Genomic DNA, 20,391 nt, shown 5'->3' on the forward strand with positions numbered 1-20,391 from the left:
ATGGAATCAATTCGAACAGTAGTTCCCACCCTGCAGGGAGGAGAATTTCTGGCATCAATAGACATCAGAGATGCATATCTGCATGTGCCCATTTTTCCTGCTCATCAGAAGTTTCTGCGCTTTGAGGTAGGAGGGCGCCATTTCCAGTTTGTGGCTCTGCCTTTCGGGATAGCCACTGCACCTCGAGTGTTCACAAAGATCTTGGCTCCTCCTCTGGCCAGATTAAGGGCTCAGGGTATAGCTGTCATAGCATACCCAGACGACCTGCTCTTGATAGACCGGTCGGTAGCCTCTTGGAATGGAAACTTGAGGACCACAGTCAGGTATCTAGAACACCTGGGTTGGATCCTCAACTTAGAAAAGTCTTTCCTAAAACCAGTAAGAAGACTGGAGTATTTAGGTCTGATTATAGATACAAGCCAGGAGAAAATATTTCTACCCCAGGCAAAGATCACTGCTTTGAGAGAGCTGATTCTGACAGTAAGGACCAAGAAGGGTCCCTCAGTCCGCCTTTGTATGAGGCTACTAGGGAAGATGGTGTCTTCATTCGAAGCAGTTCCCTATGCTCAGTTTCACTCAAGAATGCTGCAACACAGTATTCTGTCGACCTGGAACAAGAAGGTTCAGGCATTAGACTTTCCGATGCACCTGTCGCATGCGGTGCGTCAGAGCCTCAATTGGTGGCTCATACCCGAAAACCTGCAGAAGGGGAAATCCTTTCTACCGGTTACCTGGACGGTGGTAACAACAGATGCCAGTCTGTCAGGTTGGGGAGCAGTTCTGGAACAGGCTGCGGTCCAAGGGGTATGGTCCAAGACAGAGAGGACCTTACCCATCAACATTCTGGAGATCCGGGCGATACATCTAGCTCTAAAGGCCTGGACTATCAGGCAACGGGGTTGTCCAGTCAGGATCCAGTCCGACAATGCCACAGCAGTGGCTTATGTCAATCATCAGGGAGGCACCCGGAGCCGAGCTGCTCAAAAAGAGGTGAACCAGATCTTAGTCTGGGCAGAGATGCATGTGCCATGCATATCGGCAGTTTTCATCCCGGGAATAGAGAATTGGCAGGCGGACTATCTAAGTCGCCAGCAGTTACTTCCAGGGGAATGGTTTCTGCATCCCGACGTCTTTTGGGCCATATGCCAAAGATGGGGGGTTCCAGATGTAGATCTCTTCGCATCCCGATTCAACAAAAGATAGACAGATTTGTGGCAAGGACAAAAGATCCTCTTGCATGCGGGACGGATGCGTTGGTGATTCCGTGGCATCGGTTCTCACTGATTTACGCATTCCCGCCTATTCTGCTAATACCACGACTCCTTCGCAGGATCAGGCAGGAAAGGAAGTCGGTACTTCTGGTGGCCCCCGCTTGGCCCAGAAGGACTTGGTATGCAGAAATAGTAAGGATGACGGTAGGTTCCCCGTGGACACTACCGGAACGCCCAGACCTGTTATCTCAAGGTCCAGTGTTCCATCCTGCCTTACAAACGCTAAATTTGACGGTTTGGCTATTGAGACCCACGTTCTGAAGAGTCGTGGGCTCTCAGGTCCTGTCATATCTACCTTGATTAATGCAAGGAAGCCAGCTTCCAGGATGATTTATCATAGAGTCTGGAAGGCTTATATAACCTGGTGTGAATCCAAAGGTTGGCATCCCAGGAAATATGTCATAGGTAGAATCCTTGATTTTCTACAGATGGGATTAGAGATGAAGCTGGCCTTGAGTACCATCAAGGGCCAGGTCTCTGCTTTATCAATATTATTTCAGCGGCCACTTGCTTCGCATTCTTTGGTCCGAAACTTTATGCAGGGGGTGATGCGTCTTAATCCTCCGGTTAAAGCGCTCCTAAACCCCTGGGACTTGAATTTGGTCCTGGCTGTGTTACAGAAACGGCCTTTTGAACCAATAAGTCAGATTCCTTGATCATTCAAGCTTACGGTTTGAAACAGAAGATTCCTCCGTTTCAGATCAGGGCACATTCCACAAGGGCTATTGGTGCTTCTTGGGCAGTGCATCACCGGGCCTCTATGGCTCAAATCTGCAAGGCCGCAACCTGGTCTTCAGTTCATACATTCACCAGATTCTATCAGGTGGATGTGAGAAGGCATGAGGATATCGCCTTTGGGCGTAGTGTGCTGCAGGCAGCGGTACAGGGTCCTCAGGTCTGATTGCACCCTACTTGGTCGTGGTTCCCCCCCCTCAGGTAGCATTGCTTTGGGACATCCCATCAGTAATTACTGTGGCTCTGTGTCCCGTGATGTTCGAGAAAGAAAATAGGATTTTTTAAAACGGCTTACCTGTAAAATCCTTTTCTTTCGAAGGACATCACGGGACACAGAGGTCCCGCCCCTCTTCTAATACACTATATTGCTTGGCTACAAAACTGAGGTATCCCTGCAAGGGGGAGGGATTATATAGGGGGTTGAACTTCCTGATAGGGTGTGCCAGTGTCCAATCACCAGTGATACCTATATAACCCATCAGTAATTACTGTGGCTCTGTGTCCCGTGATGTCCTTCGAAAGAAAAGGATTTTACAGGTAAGCTGTTTTAAAAAATCCTATTTTTCTTACCTGAGCCCTGGAACTTGAGCCACTGGGCTGTCTCTCTGCCCAGGGTTCTTGGCTCTTGATTGGATAGATTGATATCAGCGCAGCCATTGGCTCCCACTGCTGTCAGTCAAATCCAATGACGCGGCGCAGAGTCCTGCATTCGGCCTCTATGGACACCGAATGCTGAACTCAGGAGCGTGCCCGCAAGGTAATCCCCCAGGAGAGCGCTTCTCCCAGGGGGTTATCTGATGCAGGGAGGAGCCGCAAGAGCTGCCGGGGGACCCCAGAAGAGCAGGTTCGGGGCCACTTTGTGCAAAACGAGCTGCACAGTGGATGTAAGTATTACATGTTTGTTGTGTGTGTGGTGTTTTTTTTTTTTTCTTTTTTTTTTTTTTTTTAAACGAACCCTTACAATCACTTTAAGGCAGGAACTTTACCCATAACAGTTTGATAACAATTAATGTTCTTTTAACAAAAAAAAATACATTACACTTTAATCATTATGCTACCATTATTAAATTAGTGTGTGCTGTAAATTGCCTCCAGCATTGCTACTGTTTCCTCTTGCTGGAGGCTGCCATTTTGTTGAAGTCCAGAGCACTCACTTCTGTAAAAAACTCTTTCTATCCTTAGTCTCAAAAGCTGTCACTTTTTGCAGTTAAAATGTGTGTATATCCAGCCTTAAGTGTATGTCTTTGTTCAGCTAGACGGGAAGGCTGACCAATAGCTGACAGTGCTTGCTCATAGCAAAGGGGAGCAGCAGAGTTTGTCCTGTCACTTCTGCCTTTTTCATCTCTCTCCCTAATCTTTCCTTTTTCAGCACAGTCTTTCATTCCTATCCCCCCCCCCCCCCCCCCACTGCAGCAGCATTACACTTTTCGGCAGTCAAATGATTGGCCTTTAACGACTCTCTGATTAACGGTACAGTGCAGAGCAGGAAGAGGCTGTTTATTACTTGATTTTAAACAGTATAGCCACTTATGTTTAATATTTTATATATATATGCAGCATATGTCCCCCTGACATCTTTAAGACCCAAGACCTAGAACTGAGTGATCAAACACCACTGATTACTCCGCTCTCGGTCTTCAGGGTACAGAGAGCTGGTGACTGTCAGTGACTGGGTCTTTGCTTTGCTTTTTGCCCCTCCCCCTTCCCTTGTATACACTTTATAATGATGCCTATGGTCCTGCCAGTCAGCTTGACAAAGGAGCATGGCTGACGTTCCATCCGCAGCGCGCATGCTCGTGAAACGCGTCGCATTACCTTCCTTGTCTTCTGATCATCTGCACTCCGAGCTTTGCTTTGAGATTCCTCCACTGCGGCTGGCTTCCCATACAGCGGTGTTACTGTGAGCACAGTGCTCTCCCATGATGGAGTGATAGGACTGGACGTCTGCCGATTTAACGAAACACCCCCCACCTGGACAAAGCTCTCCCCCTCTTCCTGCAAGGGAGAAGCCAAAAACAATTGGCGATACTTCTCTGTTTTTTCACTGCCCCTGCACGGCGGCTTGTCTCAGGTCTCCTCCTCACCATCTCACACACACACACACACACACACACACACACACGCCGATCACGTCGGATCGGAGGCCCACGCTCACGCGGGAATATCCACTTTTGATAGGGGGAGCCCGCAGTGTGGTGGAAGGGGGTGGGGCTTAGCGCAGCGTTGCGTCGTCCAGCGCGGGAGTATGTTTAAAAGCTCCATTTTTTGCTGGCTGCAGATGTCGGAGGGACACAATAGCAAAAAGGGGCATATAAGAGGTTGGTGACACAGGCATTCCCTGACACATTTACTAAAAGCATCAGGCTGAGCGTTAATAGCAGCGGCAGTGGCTGGACTATTGCTCAAGCAGTGGATGCGATTTCTTCTGATAGTAACTCTGCTTTTGTGCATCAGGCTAAGGTCAGAAGAGGGGATTGAAAGACCCCCCCAAAAAAAGGCTAAAAGGGTCTCCCTCAAGCTCTGGAAAGCCTACTCATCTCTACAATGGCATCCTCCCCTGAGAGGTCAGAGTGAGCATCTGGGCCATGAAATGTTTGCAACTGTTTTCAACACTGCAGCCCCTGTTTATGTTACAAAAAGGTCTTTTTTCCTCAGCCATGATAGGATTGAAAAAAAAAAAAAAAAGGTTAGCGGCTTTAATTGCATCCCAGTGTGGGACAAAATGCGACAGGTTCTCTTCCATTACCCAGGACCCTCAAACTGAGGAACTGGGGATGGGAGAAGATGAATTCCCTCAGGGGATTGTGGTGAGGCTGATGACGACTCTTCTGAGGTGTCAAATGCGGGGGGATCAGCTTCACAATCTGTAAGATTGATGGTGCAATTTCTTGCTGAATGGTCCGCTCCACATTTATGTACCCTTAACTGAGTGTTTGGGTTCAATAAAGCGTCCACAAGCTGTCCATGCCTTTCCTGTCAATTCATTGCTGGAAAAGCTTTTTGTATCTGAGTGGTTCACCCAGATAAGTATTTTTTCCCTCCTAAAAAGTTTTTTTCACACTTTATTCTGAGGAAAAAATTCACTAAAAGTGGGGTATACCAGCAATTAACGCTGCTATATCCTCTGTGAATAAAAGTTAGACTTGTCCAGCAGACAGTTCTCAAATGCTTAGGGATCCAAAGGACAAAAAGTTGGAATTCCTATTAAAAAAACAAAAAACACTTTTTTTTTCTCTGGTAGATTGAGTGTCTCACACTGCGCTGACAGTAATTGGTTAATCGTTGAGAGACCAGTTTAAACAGGTGCTCAAGGTTATCCTGTTCAGCAGGCCCAGGATCTGGCAAGCTACTAACAGCTTTATGTTTGCAATAGTTGCTATGAGAGATTTTATCCTTCAGGCCTTGCTCCCTTCGCTAAGCGACATGCAAGAAGCTAATGGCTAGTCTTCCTTTTTGCAGTGAAACGGCTGTTTGGGGATGATCTGGGTAATACATCCAAAGAAATTCTAGTGGAAAGTACCCCTTTGCCATTTAAGAAAAGGAGTAAACGTATTTCATTTTAACGAGCTCCTTCTCCTGTGCCAGGGGCATCAGCCTCCAAGCAGTCACGACGGCCTCCGCCGTCAAGTTCAAAAGGTAATCCTCGGGGTCAACCCCAGGGACAAAAGAGGTCTTGGGGGAGGAAACCTACAAGATACTAAGGCCTCCTTATGAGGAGGCGCCCCCCCTTGCACGAGTAGGGGAAATACTTCGGCAGTTCTCAAGGATCTGGCAGGAAGAGTGTCGAGACAGATGGGGGACTTCCTCAATAGCTCCAGGGTACAAACTGGAGTTCCAAGAGTTCCCGTCTCCTTGTTTTTCTCAGATCAAACATTCCTAAGGATCCAGAGAAAAAAGTCTTTCTTTCAAGCATTGGACCATCTTTTGGCAAAAAGTGGTCATGGTGGTCCCCATGTAAGAGCAGGGGTTGGGGCTTGGTTTCACGGTGCCAAAACCGAATGGACATTCTGGGTCTCAAAAATCAAATTTGATTCCTGAATATAATCGCTCTTTCACTCTTCGTCTTTCAGGACAGCACCTGGAGAGAGCGCAGCTCCACCCACTTTCCCAGGAAACACTACAGTCAGTTTTCTTTAAAGACCGGACGCTTCCACCATGGCCTCAGTTGTAGTGTTTCCTCCGCCATGGTGGAAGCACTGCAGGGAACCAGGGGTGTGCTAAGCTTTCTCCAGGTGGGGAGAGTATGGGGCATACCGGTGTATACGTTTTTCTTTTTTCAAGGCCAGCCCAGCATCCTCCCTCACGTGTTGTTGGATACTCTGGCACCCCCTCCTCTTCATGCTCGGCGAGAGCCAGGCTGCTGGAGGTCCCCGCTCCTATAGACCGGCGGCACGGATAAGGAGAAACGAACGGCGTCTCCTACATCCCCAGAGCCTCATGCCTTCCGGGTTTCGATGGCAAGCGTGTCATTCCGGCCAGGGGCGGGTCTTCTAGCGGCGCGACGCGGCTTCCGGTTCCAGCCACTGGAACGCCGGAGGAGGGGGAGGTATCATGGCTGACGTCATTTCCGGCCCTCGCAGCGCCGAGCGGACCAGGAAAATCAAATAAAAATGCAGACACCGCTGTAGACCTTGCAGCAATGGAGGACGAACAAACAGCAGTGGCAGGAGCCACACCAGTCAGCCAGGCCCAGGTAAGCGGGGACAGTGGTCTCTGTCCTTTTATTCTATGGGCATATATTTATATTACTTCCCTTCCTAAAAATTCTATGGGGGAATTTGGAAGCCTGCAAATCACTCTTCCTGTGTATTGTAAACAGGAAGAATGATTATCCTCTTAAAAGTGGATCTGTGGGAGGATTCACTTGCTGTGGTAGCAAGGCACAGGGGTTAAAGTGTTAACTCCTCTATTTTTGCAGCATGTTTATCTAGGGTTATCTATGTTTATCTATGATTTAGATACAAGCTAAATGGAGGAAAATTATTTTTTGGTGCATTTCAGAAAGCTAAAGAAAAGACCAAACATTCCTCCCCTCCTGCTAAAAGGAAATGCCTGTCATGTAAAAATGTACTTAGAGAGTCCTGGACCAAGATATTATGCAGGTCCTGTATTGCAGATATAGTTAAGGAGGAAACCACTCCTGCTACACCTGCGACTCAACAAGGAGAATTACTAAACTTCTTCCGGAAGGAACTGGTGGACACCTTTTGAGTTGTTCCGGTCCTATCTGGATAAACGCCCAGCTGCAAGTGGCAGTACGGTACCCCGTTCTCATTCATCTGTTTCTGCATCCAGAGGGGGCAGTGACTCGGAGGATGAAGAGCGTAGTGTTTCCCCAAACTCTGAAGAAGAAGTGGAAGAAGAGAGAGAGATTTCTTCTCCTTCTTCTCGATATAAATTATCCCTAGAGGAGGTGGATGATCTTCTAAAAACTATCCACACTACCCTAAACATCACAGAGGATAAAACCCAGTTGTCATTACATGATAAGATGTTCGAAGGCATGGGTGAAGTGAAACACAGGAATTTCCCAGTGCATAAGTTTCTATCGGAAACTATAAAAAGAGAATGGAAGGACCCGGAGAGAGCCCCTTTCTTTTCAAGATCCCTCAAACGGATCCCTCAAACGGAACAAAAAACCAAAGCTTGACGCAGCTTTTTCTCAAGTATCAAGCAACACTGACCTTGCGTTTGAGGATATGGGTATCCTAAAAGATACCATGGATAAGAGGGCAGACTCCCTATAGGAACTTGGAGCACTGGCTGGAACAGTTGAAAGCCCATAAGGATCTGTTGGATACACTGCCGGTACTACTAAAAACAGTGGGGTACATAGCAGATGCTTCGGTTGAATCAGTTAGAATGTCAGCCAGATCCTCAGCTTTAATAAACTCAACTCGTAGAGCTTTATGGGTCAAAACATGGACCGGGGATACAGCCTCAAAACCAAATTATGCGGTCTACCCTTTGAGGGAGATTTGGTATTTGGCCCGGGTCTTGAAGCCATACTTGATAGAACGGCTGTCAAGAAAAAGGCATTCCCTATAAAGAAAAAGGTGATCCTTCAAGGCAATAAAAATTTTCGTGCTTTTCGGAAAATCCCGGACACGAAAGAGACAGGTTACAAAAAACCATGGAGGTCTCGGAGAGGGAGGGGCAAGTCAGGAGTACTATTTCGCCCCCCTACCACAAATACAAAAAGCCAGTGACTGTCCTCCGACTGTGGGAGCAAGGTTACAAACCTTCTTTTCACAGTGGAAGACGATAGCAGACAGTCCGTTTATCCTCAAAACAATAATGGAGGGTTACAGACTGGAATTCTCTCAACCCCCATCTGTGCGTTTTTACGCAACCCAGGCTCCCTGAGACCCAGAGAAATCTGTAGCAATTACATCAATCCTACAGGAATTGATTCAACAGAGGGTAATCATAAATGTTCCTCCGAAAGAAGTAGAACAGGGGTGCTATTCACTCACATTCCTGGTAAAGAAGCCTTCAGGCAAATTCAGATTAATTCTGAACCTGATAGATCAACAGATCTATCAGGTACAAGAAATTCAAAATGGACACGATCTTCTCAGTAAAGGGTCTCCTGACCCCAAACTGTTTTATGGCATACATAGATCTGAGGGATGCATATCTCCATGTGCCTATAGCACCAGCATCCCAAAAACACCTAAGGTTTGCGGTCAAGATGGGAGACTCAATCTTACATCTTCAATTCAGAGCTCTTCCTTTCGGGCTGTCATCCTCTCCGAGGATATTCACAAAGATCATAGCAGAGGCCTTAGCCCCCCTAAGAGTAGAAGGAATATCGATTGTTCCATACTTAGACGATATTCTAATTTTTGCCAAAACAAAGGATCTATTAGAGAAGGATCTGGAAAGGACAGAGAGACACTTGGAGGGTCTTGGCTGGATAATAAACAAGGAAAGATCAAATATGATTCCATCTCAGACAATAAAATTCCTGGGATATACCATCGATTCCATACAGGAGAGACTCTTTCTCCCCGAGGAAAAGATAGAGAAGGTTCAGAATGCCGTAAAAAAGACCCAGACAAACCTGTCAATTTCCATCAGAGCAGCTATGTCAGTCTTGGGACTCCTCACTGCATCAATACCAGCGTTACAGTGGGCACGTTTCCACGCAAGGGATCTCCAGCAGGCAAACCTAAGAAATTGGTCCTATGGAGAATCCCCAGAAAAATTGATAAAAATGCCCCCTCAAGTTCAGAGGAAACTCTGGTGGTGGAGGAGCTACTCAAACCTGGACAGGGGCCTGCTTTGGTGTTTTCCCTTGGAGAGGAGGTTAACAACGGATGCAAGTTCTTGGGGTTGGGACACCCACCTGGAAGGACAGATGGCTCAGGGGAATTGGACAGAGAGGGAAGCCAGGAGATCCTCCAATTGGAGGGAACTAGGGGCTATTCTCCAAGGACTATGGGCCTTCGAAAAACTAGTCCAGGGTCACCATGTCCAAGTTTTGTCAGACAACGCCACAGCAGTGGCATATATAACAAGACAAGGAGGCACAAGAAGCAGGGTGTTACTATCCTCAGCCCTCCAGATTCTATCCTGGGCAGAAAACAACCTGAGGTCCCTAACAGCAGTGCACCTGAAGGGAGATCTGAATCTAGTAGCAGACTTTCTGAGCAGAGAAAGGATACTAGAAGCAGAGTGGAGTCTGAACACAGAAGTATTCCAAAGATTAATAGAAAAATGGGGAGCTCCTCAAATAGATCTATTCGCATCCCATAAAAATACAAAGGTGAAGGCCTATTTTTCACTAAACGGGCAAGATCAAGCAAGAGGATTGGATGCGCTGGCACAACCATGGAACTTCCACTTGTGCTACGCCTTTCCCCCCTTTCAAATGATCCCTTTAGTATTAAAGAAACTACAAAAATAGGCCACGAGTATGATTCTAGTGGCTCCTTTTTGGCCCAAAGGGCTTGGTTTGCAACTGTACAGAGGATGGTGGTGGAACCTTACTGGGTTCTTCCACTGTGGAAAGATCTCCTAACCCAGGGACCCCTTCATCATCCAAATATCAAGCACCTCAGACTGACAGGGTGGTTACTAAGGAGCAGATCCTAAAAAGAAAAGGTTTTTCAGATAGACTGGTCTCAACCCTTTTACGTAGCCGAAAAAAAGGTTACCAGAGCAATTTATTTTAAGACATGGAAGCGGTTTATTTCCTAGTGCACGACTAAAAAGTTCTCACCTCAGGAAATGCTTTCAGTCTTATGCCCCGTACACACGGTCGGACTTTGTTCGGACATTCCGACAAGAAAATCCTAGGATTTTTTCCGACGGATGTTGGCTCAAACTTGTCTTGCATACACACGGTCACACAAAGTTGTCGGAAAATCCGATCATTCTGAACGCAGTGACGTAAAATGCGTACGTCGGGACTCTAAACGGGGCAGTGGCCAATAGCTTTCATCTCTTTATTTACTCTAAGCATACGTGGCACTTTGTCCGTCGGATTTGTGTACACACGATCGAAATTTCCGCCAACTGATTTTGTTGTCGGAAAATTTTATATCCTGCTCTCAAACTTTGTGTGTCGGAAAATCCGATGGAAAATGTGTGATGGAGCCTACACATGTTCGGAATTTCCGACAACAAGGTCCTATCACACATTTTCCGTCGGAAAATCCGACCGTGTGTATGGGGCATTAGAGTTCCTCCATGAAGGCATGTAGTTGGGGTTGGCAGCTAATACCCTGAAGGTCCAAGTAGCCGCTTTATCGGTTTTCCTTGAGGGACAGCTATCTCAGGAGCTGCTTATTATTAGATTTTTTAAGGCATTGGCCAGAGCTAGGCCAATACCTTTTTAAATTTTTTCCAAAATGGGACTTATCGGTTCTACAAGGTTTGATCAAAAGACCTTTTGAACCGCTAGAGGAAGCGACAATCAAATTATGGTCGCTAAAACTAGTTCTTTTAGTAGCAGTTACATCAGCTAGAAGGGTAAGCGAGTTTCAAGCTCTATCTATAAAAGAACCTTTCTGTTATATATTTCCAGACCGGGTAGTGCTAAAAACTGATCCGGATTTTCTGCGAAAAGTTCCAACAGCATTTCATAGGGCACAAGAATAATTCTCCCTACCTTTTGCCCTACACCATCCAGTTCTAAAGAGAAGTCTTTCCATACCCTGGACGTGAGAAGGTGTTTACTACACTATATAGAAATAACGAAAGATTTCAACAAATCAAATTCTCTCTTTGTTCTATTCTCTGGACCACGTAAAGGGTATAGTGCTTCCAAAAACACTATAGGTAGATGGCTGAGAATGGCCATCAGTGAAGCCTATAGAGCTTCAGGGGTAGTGGCCCACTCAACAAGGGCAGTAGCAACGTCCTGGGCGGAAAGAACAGGGGCTTCTCCAGGTCGGATCTGTAAAGCGGCCATGTGGACAAGTTTCTCCACCTTCACCCACCACTACAGGTTGGACTTGATATCAGCATCGGAACAATAGTTCGGCAGGAAAGTCCTGCAGGCGGTGGTCCCACCCTAGAGTAAGTACTCTCTCATCTCCAGGTGCTGTCCTGAAAGACGAAGGGAGAAAACCTTAGTTAGACTTACCGGTAACGGTATTTCTACGAGTCTTTCAGGACAGCGCCGATGACCCGCCCTAATGGTATTACAAAATGTGGATGTTATTGCTGTGTTCTGCTTATCTAATTTCAGCATGGCTGGAGGTACTCTATGAACAACTGAGACCATGGTGGAAGCGTCCGGTATTTAAAGAAACCTGACTGCAGTGTTTCCTGGGAAAGTGGGTGGAGCTGCACTCTCTCCAGGTGCTGTCCTGAAAGACTCGTAGAAATACCGTTACCGGTAAATCTAACTAAGGTTTTATTTTCGCATGGAGTCAATCCAATCAGTTGTTTCCATCCTACAAGGAGAAGAACTTCTGGCTCTAATCGACATCAAAGATGCATACCTCCATGTGCCTATTTCCTCGCTCACCAGTAATGTCTACTTTTTCAAGGTAGAAAATCTTCGTTTTCAGTGTGTAGCTCTGCTTTTTGGTCTAGCTACTGCACCTTGAGTGTTTACAAAGGTTCTGGCCCCTCCTCTAGCCAGATTAAGGGCCCAAGGTATAACAATTACAGTTTACCTAGACGATCTGTTCTTGATAGACCAGTCGGTAGCCCGCTTAGACCAATGTATGGTCACCACATTCAACTATCTGGAATACCTTGGTTGGATTCTCAACCTAGAAGAAACCTTCCTTAAAACCATGAAGAAGGCTAAAATACTAGGGTCTGATAATATACACCCAGATCAGCACCATAAAGGAACTGATTCAGGTGGTTGAAGCAAGATGAATTCTTCTATTCAGCTTTGCATGAGGTTGTTGGGAAAGATGGTGGCTTCGTTTGACGCCGTTCCTTATGCTCAGTTTCATTCGAGACTGCTGCAAACAGTATCCTATCGGCTTGGAACAAAAGGGTTCAAGCTCTAGATTTCCCAATGTGTCTGACTCCAAAGATGTGCCGGAGCCTCAGTTTATGGTTAATAATCAAAAATCTGCAAAGGGAAAAATCCTTCCTTCAGTTATCTGGGAAGTGGTAACAACATATGCCAACCTTTTTTGGGTTGGGGAGCAGTCCTAGCAGAGGCAACTGTCCAAGAGAAGTGGCCCAGATCAGAAATGGCCTTGCCCATTAACATTCTAGAAATTCAGGCAGAGTACTTGGTCCTGAGGGCCTGAACGTTCAGTTTACGGAATTGTCCTGCCAGGATTCAATCCGACAATGCCACAGCAATGGCCTATATAAATCCCCCAGTGGGCACAAGAAGTTGTGCGGCCCAGAGAGAGGTGAATCATATCCTATCTTGGGCAGAAAATGATGTGCTTTGCCTATCGGCAGTCTTCATTCTAGGAATAGAGAATTGGCAGGTGGACTACTTGAGTCGCCAGCAGTTGTTCCCAGGAGATGCTCCTTCACCCTGATATCTTCCTGTCAATATGTCAAAGATGGGGGATCCCAGACGTAGATATGTTTGCGTCCAGGTTCAACAAAGAAATAGACCACTTTGTGTCAAGAACAAAGGATCCGCTACCATGCGGAACAGATGCCTTGCTATTCCCGTAGAATCTGTTCTCACCGATTTATGCAATCCCTCCTATTCTGCCTGCGTCCATGACTTATTCGCAGGATCAAGCAGGAAGGGAAGTTGGTGATTCTTGTGGCTCAGGAAAACTTGGTGTGCAGAGATCGTAAAGATGGCGGTAGGGGACCCATGGACCCTACCGCCAGGGCCAGACCTTCTCTCGCAAGGTCCGGCATTCCACCCTACTTTACAAACACTAAATTTACGGGTTGGCTATTGAGACCCACATTCTGAAGAAGCGTGGGCTGTCAGGTTCAGTGGTGTCTACTCTGGTTAATGCAAGGAACCCGGCCTCCAGAGTCATATATTATAGAGTCTGGAAGGCATATGTCTTCTGGTGTGAATCCACGGGTTGGCACCCCAGGAAATATGTCATAGGTAGAATCCTTGACTTTCTACAGATGGGATTAGAAATAAAACTGGTCTTGAGTACTATCAAGGGCCAGGTTTCGTCCTTATCAGTATTATTTCAGCGACCACTTGCTTCACACTCTTTGGTTCGTAGCTTTATTCAGGGGGTAACGCGGCTTAATCCTCCGGTTAGGTGGTACCCCTGAACCCTTGGGACTTGAATTTAGTCCTGTCGGCATTACAGAAGCAGCCTTTTGAGCCAATACAACATATTCCCTTGGTCCTTTTTGTCAAGGAAACTAGTTTTTCTAGCCATATCTTCTACAAGAAGGGTATCCGAGTTGGCTGCTCTTTCTTCTAAAGAGCCATATTTAATTATTCACAAGCATAAGGTTGTATTGCGTTCCCGTCCTAATTTTCCACCAAAGGTAGTGTCAGGTTTTCATTTAAACCAGGATATTGTTCTACCTTCTTTTTTTCCCAGAACCCTGTTCTGCGGAAGAAAAGTCACTACATTCTCTTGGTGTGGTGAGAGCAGTCAAGGTCTTCTTAAAGGCCTCAAAACGGATGTTTTGTTTGTGTTGCCTGAAGGTCCTAAAAGAGGACAGGCAGCATCAAAATCTACTATTTCTAAATGGATTGGACAAGTGATTGTTCAAGCTTATGGTTTAAAGAGGAAAAGTTCCACCTTTTCATATTAAAGCGCACTCCACCAGGGCTGTTAGTACTTCCTGGGCAGTGCATCACCAAGCCTCCATGGCTCAAATCTGCAAGGCCGCAACTTCGGTCTTCAGTCCATTTGTTTACCAGATTCTATCAAGTAGATGTAAAAGGTCATGAGGATATCGCCTTTGGGCGCAGTGTGCTGCGGGCAGCAGTATAAGTCCTCTGGTCTCATGATGCCCTACTTTTGTTGTGTCTCCCTCCCTTTAGTTGGCATTGCTATGGGATATCCTACATAGTAACTACTATGGCTCTGTGTCCTGTGATGTACAATAAGAAAATAGGATTTTTATAACAGCTTACCTGTAAAATCATTTTCTTTGAAGTACATCATGGGACACAGAGGTCCCTCCCTTCTTTCTGGTATACATGTGTATTGCTTTGCTACAAAAACTGAGGTACTCCCAGTAGTGGGAGGGGTTATATAGGGAGTGGACTAGCTGTCTTAGGGTGTGACAGTGTCCATCACCTGAAGGTGGCCTGTAACCCACATAGTAACTACTATGGCTCTGTGTCTCGTGATGTACTTCAAAGAAAAGGATTTTACAGGTAAGCTGTTATAAAAATCCAACTTTTCTGCACTATGCATCTTCAATCCAGAGATCTTCCTCACAGTACCTTTTTTTTTTTTTTTTTTTTTTTTCTGCTGCTAGATGTCCTCAGCCATTGATATTTAACCTACTAAATCTGAGCCCAGGTTGTCTTGGACCTGCCAAGCCTGAGACTGGACAGTGCAGGAAGAAGCAGCACAATGATGAGCTCATCTCTGTCACTCTGCTCTGTCCTTTCAGCATGCTTCTTGTCAGCAAATGAACTGATTGGCTTTTTGTACTGCTTCTTCCTCTCACACTCCAGCCCTGATATACAGGGCCTGCAAGAGGCTGATACCAGGTTATATTCAGATGATTACAATCAGGGTTTTTTTTTTTCCTCAGAGAATAATTGCATGTACTCGCACAAAACAAGTGTACATCCACTTTTACTGGATGAATTGCTATGCATTTTTTAAATGCATCCTCATGATGTGTTCTATGAAGAAAAAAAAAATCTGCTTAATACTTTTCCCCTTCTTAATAAAAAATAATTTAAAGAGAAACTCCACTTTTGTTGAGAAAAGCCTTCCCCTCTGGTTGATCTATGTACATTGCAAGGATTTTAACAAACTTTGTTGCAGTGACCTACCTATTGTTGTTCTGAAGAAATAGCTACAGTGCATTCGGAAAGTATTCACAGCGCTTCACTCTTCCACATTTTGTTATGTTGCAGCCTTATTCCAAAATGGATTAAATTCATTATTTTCTACAAACAATACTCCATAATGACAACGTGAAAGAAGTTTGTTTGAAACCTTTGCAAATTTCTTAAAAATAAAAAAACTAATAAAAATCCCATATACATAAGTATTTCACAGCCTTCGTCATGATACTCAAAAATTGAGCTCAGGTGCATCCTGTTTCCATTGATTATCCTTGAGATGTTTCTACAACTTGATTGGAGTCCATCTGTGGTAAATTCAGTTGATTGGACATGATTTGGAAAGGCACACACCTGTCTATATAAGGTCCCACAGTTAACCATGCATGTCAGAGCACAAACCAAGCCATGAAGTCTAAGGAATTGCCTGTAGACCTCCGAGACAGGATTGTATTGAGGCACAGATATGGGGAAGGGTACAAAAAAATCTCTGCAGCATTGAAGGTCCCAATGAGCACAGTGGCCTCCATCACCTGTAAATGGAAGACGTTTTGAATCACCAGGACTCTTCCTAGAGCGGGCTGCCCGGTCGGGGGAGAAGGGCCTCAGTCAGGGAAGTGACAAAGAACCCAATGATCACTCTGACAGAGCTCCAGCGTTTCTCTGTGGAGAGAGGAGAACCTTCCAGAAGAACAACCACTTCTGCAGCACTCCACCAATCAGGCCTGTATGGTAGAGTGGCCAGACGAAAGCCACCCCTAAAAGGCACATGACAGCCCGCCTGGAGTTTGCCAAAATGCACCTGAAGGACTCTGACCATGAGAAACCAAATTCTCTGGTCTAATGAATCAAAGATTGAACTCTTTTTGGCCTAAATGGCAAGCGTCATGTCTGGAGTAAACCAGGCACCGCTCATCACCTGGCCAATACCATCCCTACAGTGAAGCATTCTGTGGGTATGTTTTTCAGCGGCAGGAGCTGGGAGACTAGCCAGGATTGGGGGAAAGATGATTTTTTTTTTTTTTTATGAATTTGCAAAGATTTCAAACAAACTTCTTTCACGTTGTCATTGTGGGGTATTGTTTGTAGAATTTTGAGGAAAATGATGAATTGAATCAATTTTGGAATAAGGCTGTAACATAACAAAATGTGGGAAAAAAAAGGAGTGTTGTGAATACTTTCCGGATACACTGTGTCCTTGTGTGGAGTGAATCTGTATGGGAGTGGTTTTATAATTATCAATCAGCCGCTGCACCTGCAGGGCTCTAATAAGGAAAGCTGCAAGCTCTGCATCCCTTTAGCCGTGATTTCCCTTTGGGAGTATCTCACCAAAAATTACATTTTTGTTGCAGGGGATGCTCAAAATCAAATTTGTATCTTAGTGCAGACTTCTGGGAGAATCAGTACGTCAATCACACAAGCAGGAAATAACTTTTCTGGGAGGAGCTTTGTACACCATCTGTGTACAGAAGGCCTCCGGATAGACATTGCATTTTACAGAAGATTAGGGTGCTGCAGATTGAAAAGGAAATGTCATTTTTAATAAAATTTGGTTATAATAGGACTTGAGTCACAATTGTATACACTATATTTTTTACTTGCTATTTTTTCCCAAAGAAAGTGGAGTTGCCCTTTAAGGATGACGATTGTCTACTTTTTAAGTTACTCTGGCAGGTAACTTCATGCTCTTCTTTATTTAAATGATGTTTTGAATAACTATTTGTGAAGATTAAGAAGCCTAAAAAAGCAGAATGATGAACAGTGAAGACAGGAGTTTTATTATCTGAGTATTGCAAGGAACAACTTAGACGGTACTGATTATTCTTAACTTTCTGATTAATTTTTCTCTTTCCATATTGCAGCAAAAACCTGGCGAGAAACCAGTCCCAGGTAAGTGAAAACATAACATAGCAGATCATGGGGCTTCTCAAATCTGAGTACATAGACTCTGTCCAATTGGTACTAAGATCTGCAAGTAGGAGAATTAGTTGAGGTGTGCCAGCACTGTTGCGAAAGTTTACAGTGCCTTGAAAATGTATTCATACCCCTTGAAATGTTCCACATTTTGTCATATTACAACCAAAAGCGTAAATGTATTTTATTGGGATTTTATGTGATAGACCAATACAAAGTGGCACATAATTGTGAAGTGGAAGGAAAATGATTTTGAATTTTTTTTTACAAATAAATATCTGAATAGTGTGGTGTGCATTTGCGTAATTGTAGTAAATAGAGCCCACCTGTGTGTAATTTAATCTCAGTATAAATATAGTTGTTCCGTGAAGCCCTCAGAGGTTTGTTAGAGAACCTTGGTGAACAAACCGCATTATGAAGGTCAAGGAACACACCAGACAGGTCAGGGATAAAGTTGTGGAGAAGTTTTAAAGCAGGGTTAGGGTAAAAAAAAAAAATAGCCCAAGCTTTGAACATCTCACAGAGCACTGTTCAAGCCAGCATCCAAAAATGTAAAGAGTATGGCAGAACTGCAAACCTACTAAGACCTGGCCGTCCACTTAAACTGACAGGTCGGGCAAGGAGAGCATTAATCAGAGAAGCAGCCAAAGAGGCCCATGGTAACTCTGGAAGAGCTGCAGAGATCCACAGCTGAGGTGGGAGAATCTTTCCACAGGACAACTATTAGTCATGCACTCCACAAATCTGGCCTTTATGGAAGAGTGACAAAAAGAAAGATATATATTGTTGAAAGAAACCAAAATGTAACTTTTGGCCTAAGAGCCCTTGCACACTGGGGCGGGGGGGCGGTGTCGGCGGTAAAACGCCGCTATTATTAGCGGCGTTTTACCGTCGGTATGCGGCCACTAGCGGGGCGGTTTTACCCCCTGCTAGCGGCCGAGAAAGGGTTAAATACCACCGCAAAGCGCCTCTGCAGAGGCGCTTTGCTGGCGGTATAGCCGCGCCGTCCCATTGATTTCAATGGGCAGGAGCGGTAAAGGAGCGGTATACACACCGCTCCTTCACCGCTCCGAAGATGCTGCTGGCAGGACTTTTTTTACCGTCCTGGCAGCGCATCGCTCCAGTGTGCAAGCCCTCGGGGCTTGCACACTGGAGTGAAAGCAGCTGCACTTTCGGGGCGGTTTGCAGGCGCTATTTTTAGCGCAATAGCGCCTGCAAACCGCCCCAGTGTGCAAGGGCTCAAAGCAAAACGCCATGTGTGACGGAAAACTAACCCTGCACACCACCCTGAACACACCATCCCCACAGTGAAACATGGTGGTGGCAGCATCATGTTGTGGGGATGCTTTTCTTCAGCAGGGACAGGGAAGCTGGTCAGTGTTGATGGGAAGATGGATGGAGCCAAATACAGGGCAATCTTAGAAGAAAACCTGTTCGAGTCTGCAAAAGACTTGAGACTGGGGCGGAGGTTCAGCTTCCAGCAGGACAACGGCCCTAAACATACAGCCAGAGCTACAATGGAATGGTTTAGATCAAAGCATATTCATGTGTTAGAATGGCCCAGTCAAAGTGCAGATCTAAATCCAATTGAGAATCTCTGGCAAGACTTGAGAATTGCTGTTCAGATTCTCGCCATCCAATTTCACAGAGCTCGAGCTATTTTGCAAAAATGTCACTCTCTAGATGTGCAAAGCTGGTAGAGACCTACCCAAAAGACTTGCAGCGATAATTGCAGTGAAAGGTGGTTCTACAAAGTATTGACTCGGGGGCTGAATACAAATGCACGCCACACTTTTTTCAGATATTTATTTGTAAAGAATTTTGAAAACTGTTTATCTTTTTCCTTCCACTTCACAATTATGTGCCACTTTGTGTTGGTCTATCATATAAAATCCCAATAAAATACATTTACGGTTTTGGTTTTAATATGACAAAATGTGGAAAATTTTCAAGGGGTGTGAATACTTTTTCAAGGCACTGTATTTACTCGGACAGGATGTGATCTGTGACAGTTCTGGGATCTCAAAGAAATGAACATAAAATTCTCCCAAGAATGAGACTGTTAAGAGGCCGAAAAATGTCTGAAATATCTATAGCACCAACATCAAACTTCACTAATATGTTTTTATAATGTCTGTACTAATGGAGACAGATCTGGGATTATGATTTTCTGCAGGATGCTGAAGTACAGTTTTGCTTTCTGAAAAAAAAATCTAGTACCTTTTTTCCTAATCAATATACTGCTGTCACATGACCCAGCTCTTTCCCAGCCTGTCTGCAGGGAAACAGTGGCAGGAGAAGCTTCTAGTCCTCTGCTGGGCTGCTAGGTGGCAAATGTGGTTTAATATTGCTAAATGAAAAGTTATGAACTTGGGGGGGGGGGGGGCTAAGAATATGCATGCATCATACTTACTAGGGGGGGTACAACTAGGGGAATCAATGGTGGAGAAGAATCTGGGGGTTTTGGTAGATCATAAGCTTAATATTAATGCCAAGCTGCTGTTTCCAAAGCAAGCAAAATCCTTTCTTGTAGTAAGAGAGGTATGGACTCCAGAGAGAGAGATCATTTTGCCCCCATACAAATCATTAGAAAGACCTCATCTGGAATATGCAGTTCAGTTTTGGGCACCAGTTTTCAAAAAGGATAATCGGGGAACTGGAGAAAGTGCAGATAAAGGCAACCAAAACGATAAGAGGCATAGAGGAACTCAGTTATGAGGAAAGATTGAAGGAACTGAATTTATTCTCTCTTGAGAAGAGGAGATTAAGGGAAGATATGATCAACATGTATAAATAAATGGTCCATATAGTGAACTTGGTGTTGAGTTATTCTCTTTAAGGTCATCACAGAGGAGAAGGGGCACTCCTTTTTACGTCTGGAGGAAAGGGGATTTAATCTCCAAATACGGAAAGGTTTCTTCACAGTAAGAGCTGTGAAAATGTGGAATAGACTCCCTCCAGAACTGATTCTGGCCAACTCAGTAGATTGCTTTAACCACTTCAGCCCGGAAGGATTTACCCCCTTCCTGACCGGGCAATTTTTTTGCGATACGGCACTGCGTTGCTTTA

General features: G+C 45.1%; 1 protein-coding gene across 1 annotated transcript in view; it reads left to right on the plus strand.

Annotated features, from left to right (window-relative positions):
• The window catches only part of MED6 (mediator complex subunit 6), a 40,813-nt gene that overhangs the window by 18,844 nt on the left and 1,578 nt on the right, over nt 1–20,391 (plus strand). Inside the window, exon 7 of the mRNA XM_073610431.1 lies at nt 17,271–17,298. Coding sequence (XP_073466532.1) covers nt 17,271–17,298 — 28 coding nt within the window. The remainder of the gene's footprint in view (nt 1–17,270; nt 17,299–20,391) is intronic.

This window comes from Aquarana catesbeiana, linkage group LG13, assembly GCF_042186555.1.
Source record: "Aquarana catesbeiana isolate 2022-GZ linkage group LG13, ASM4218655v1, whole genome shotgun sequence".
NCBI classification, from domain to species: domain Eukaryota; kingdom Metazoa; phylum Chordata; class Amphibia; order Anura; family Ranidae; genus Aquarana; species Aquarana catesbeiana.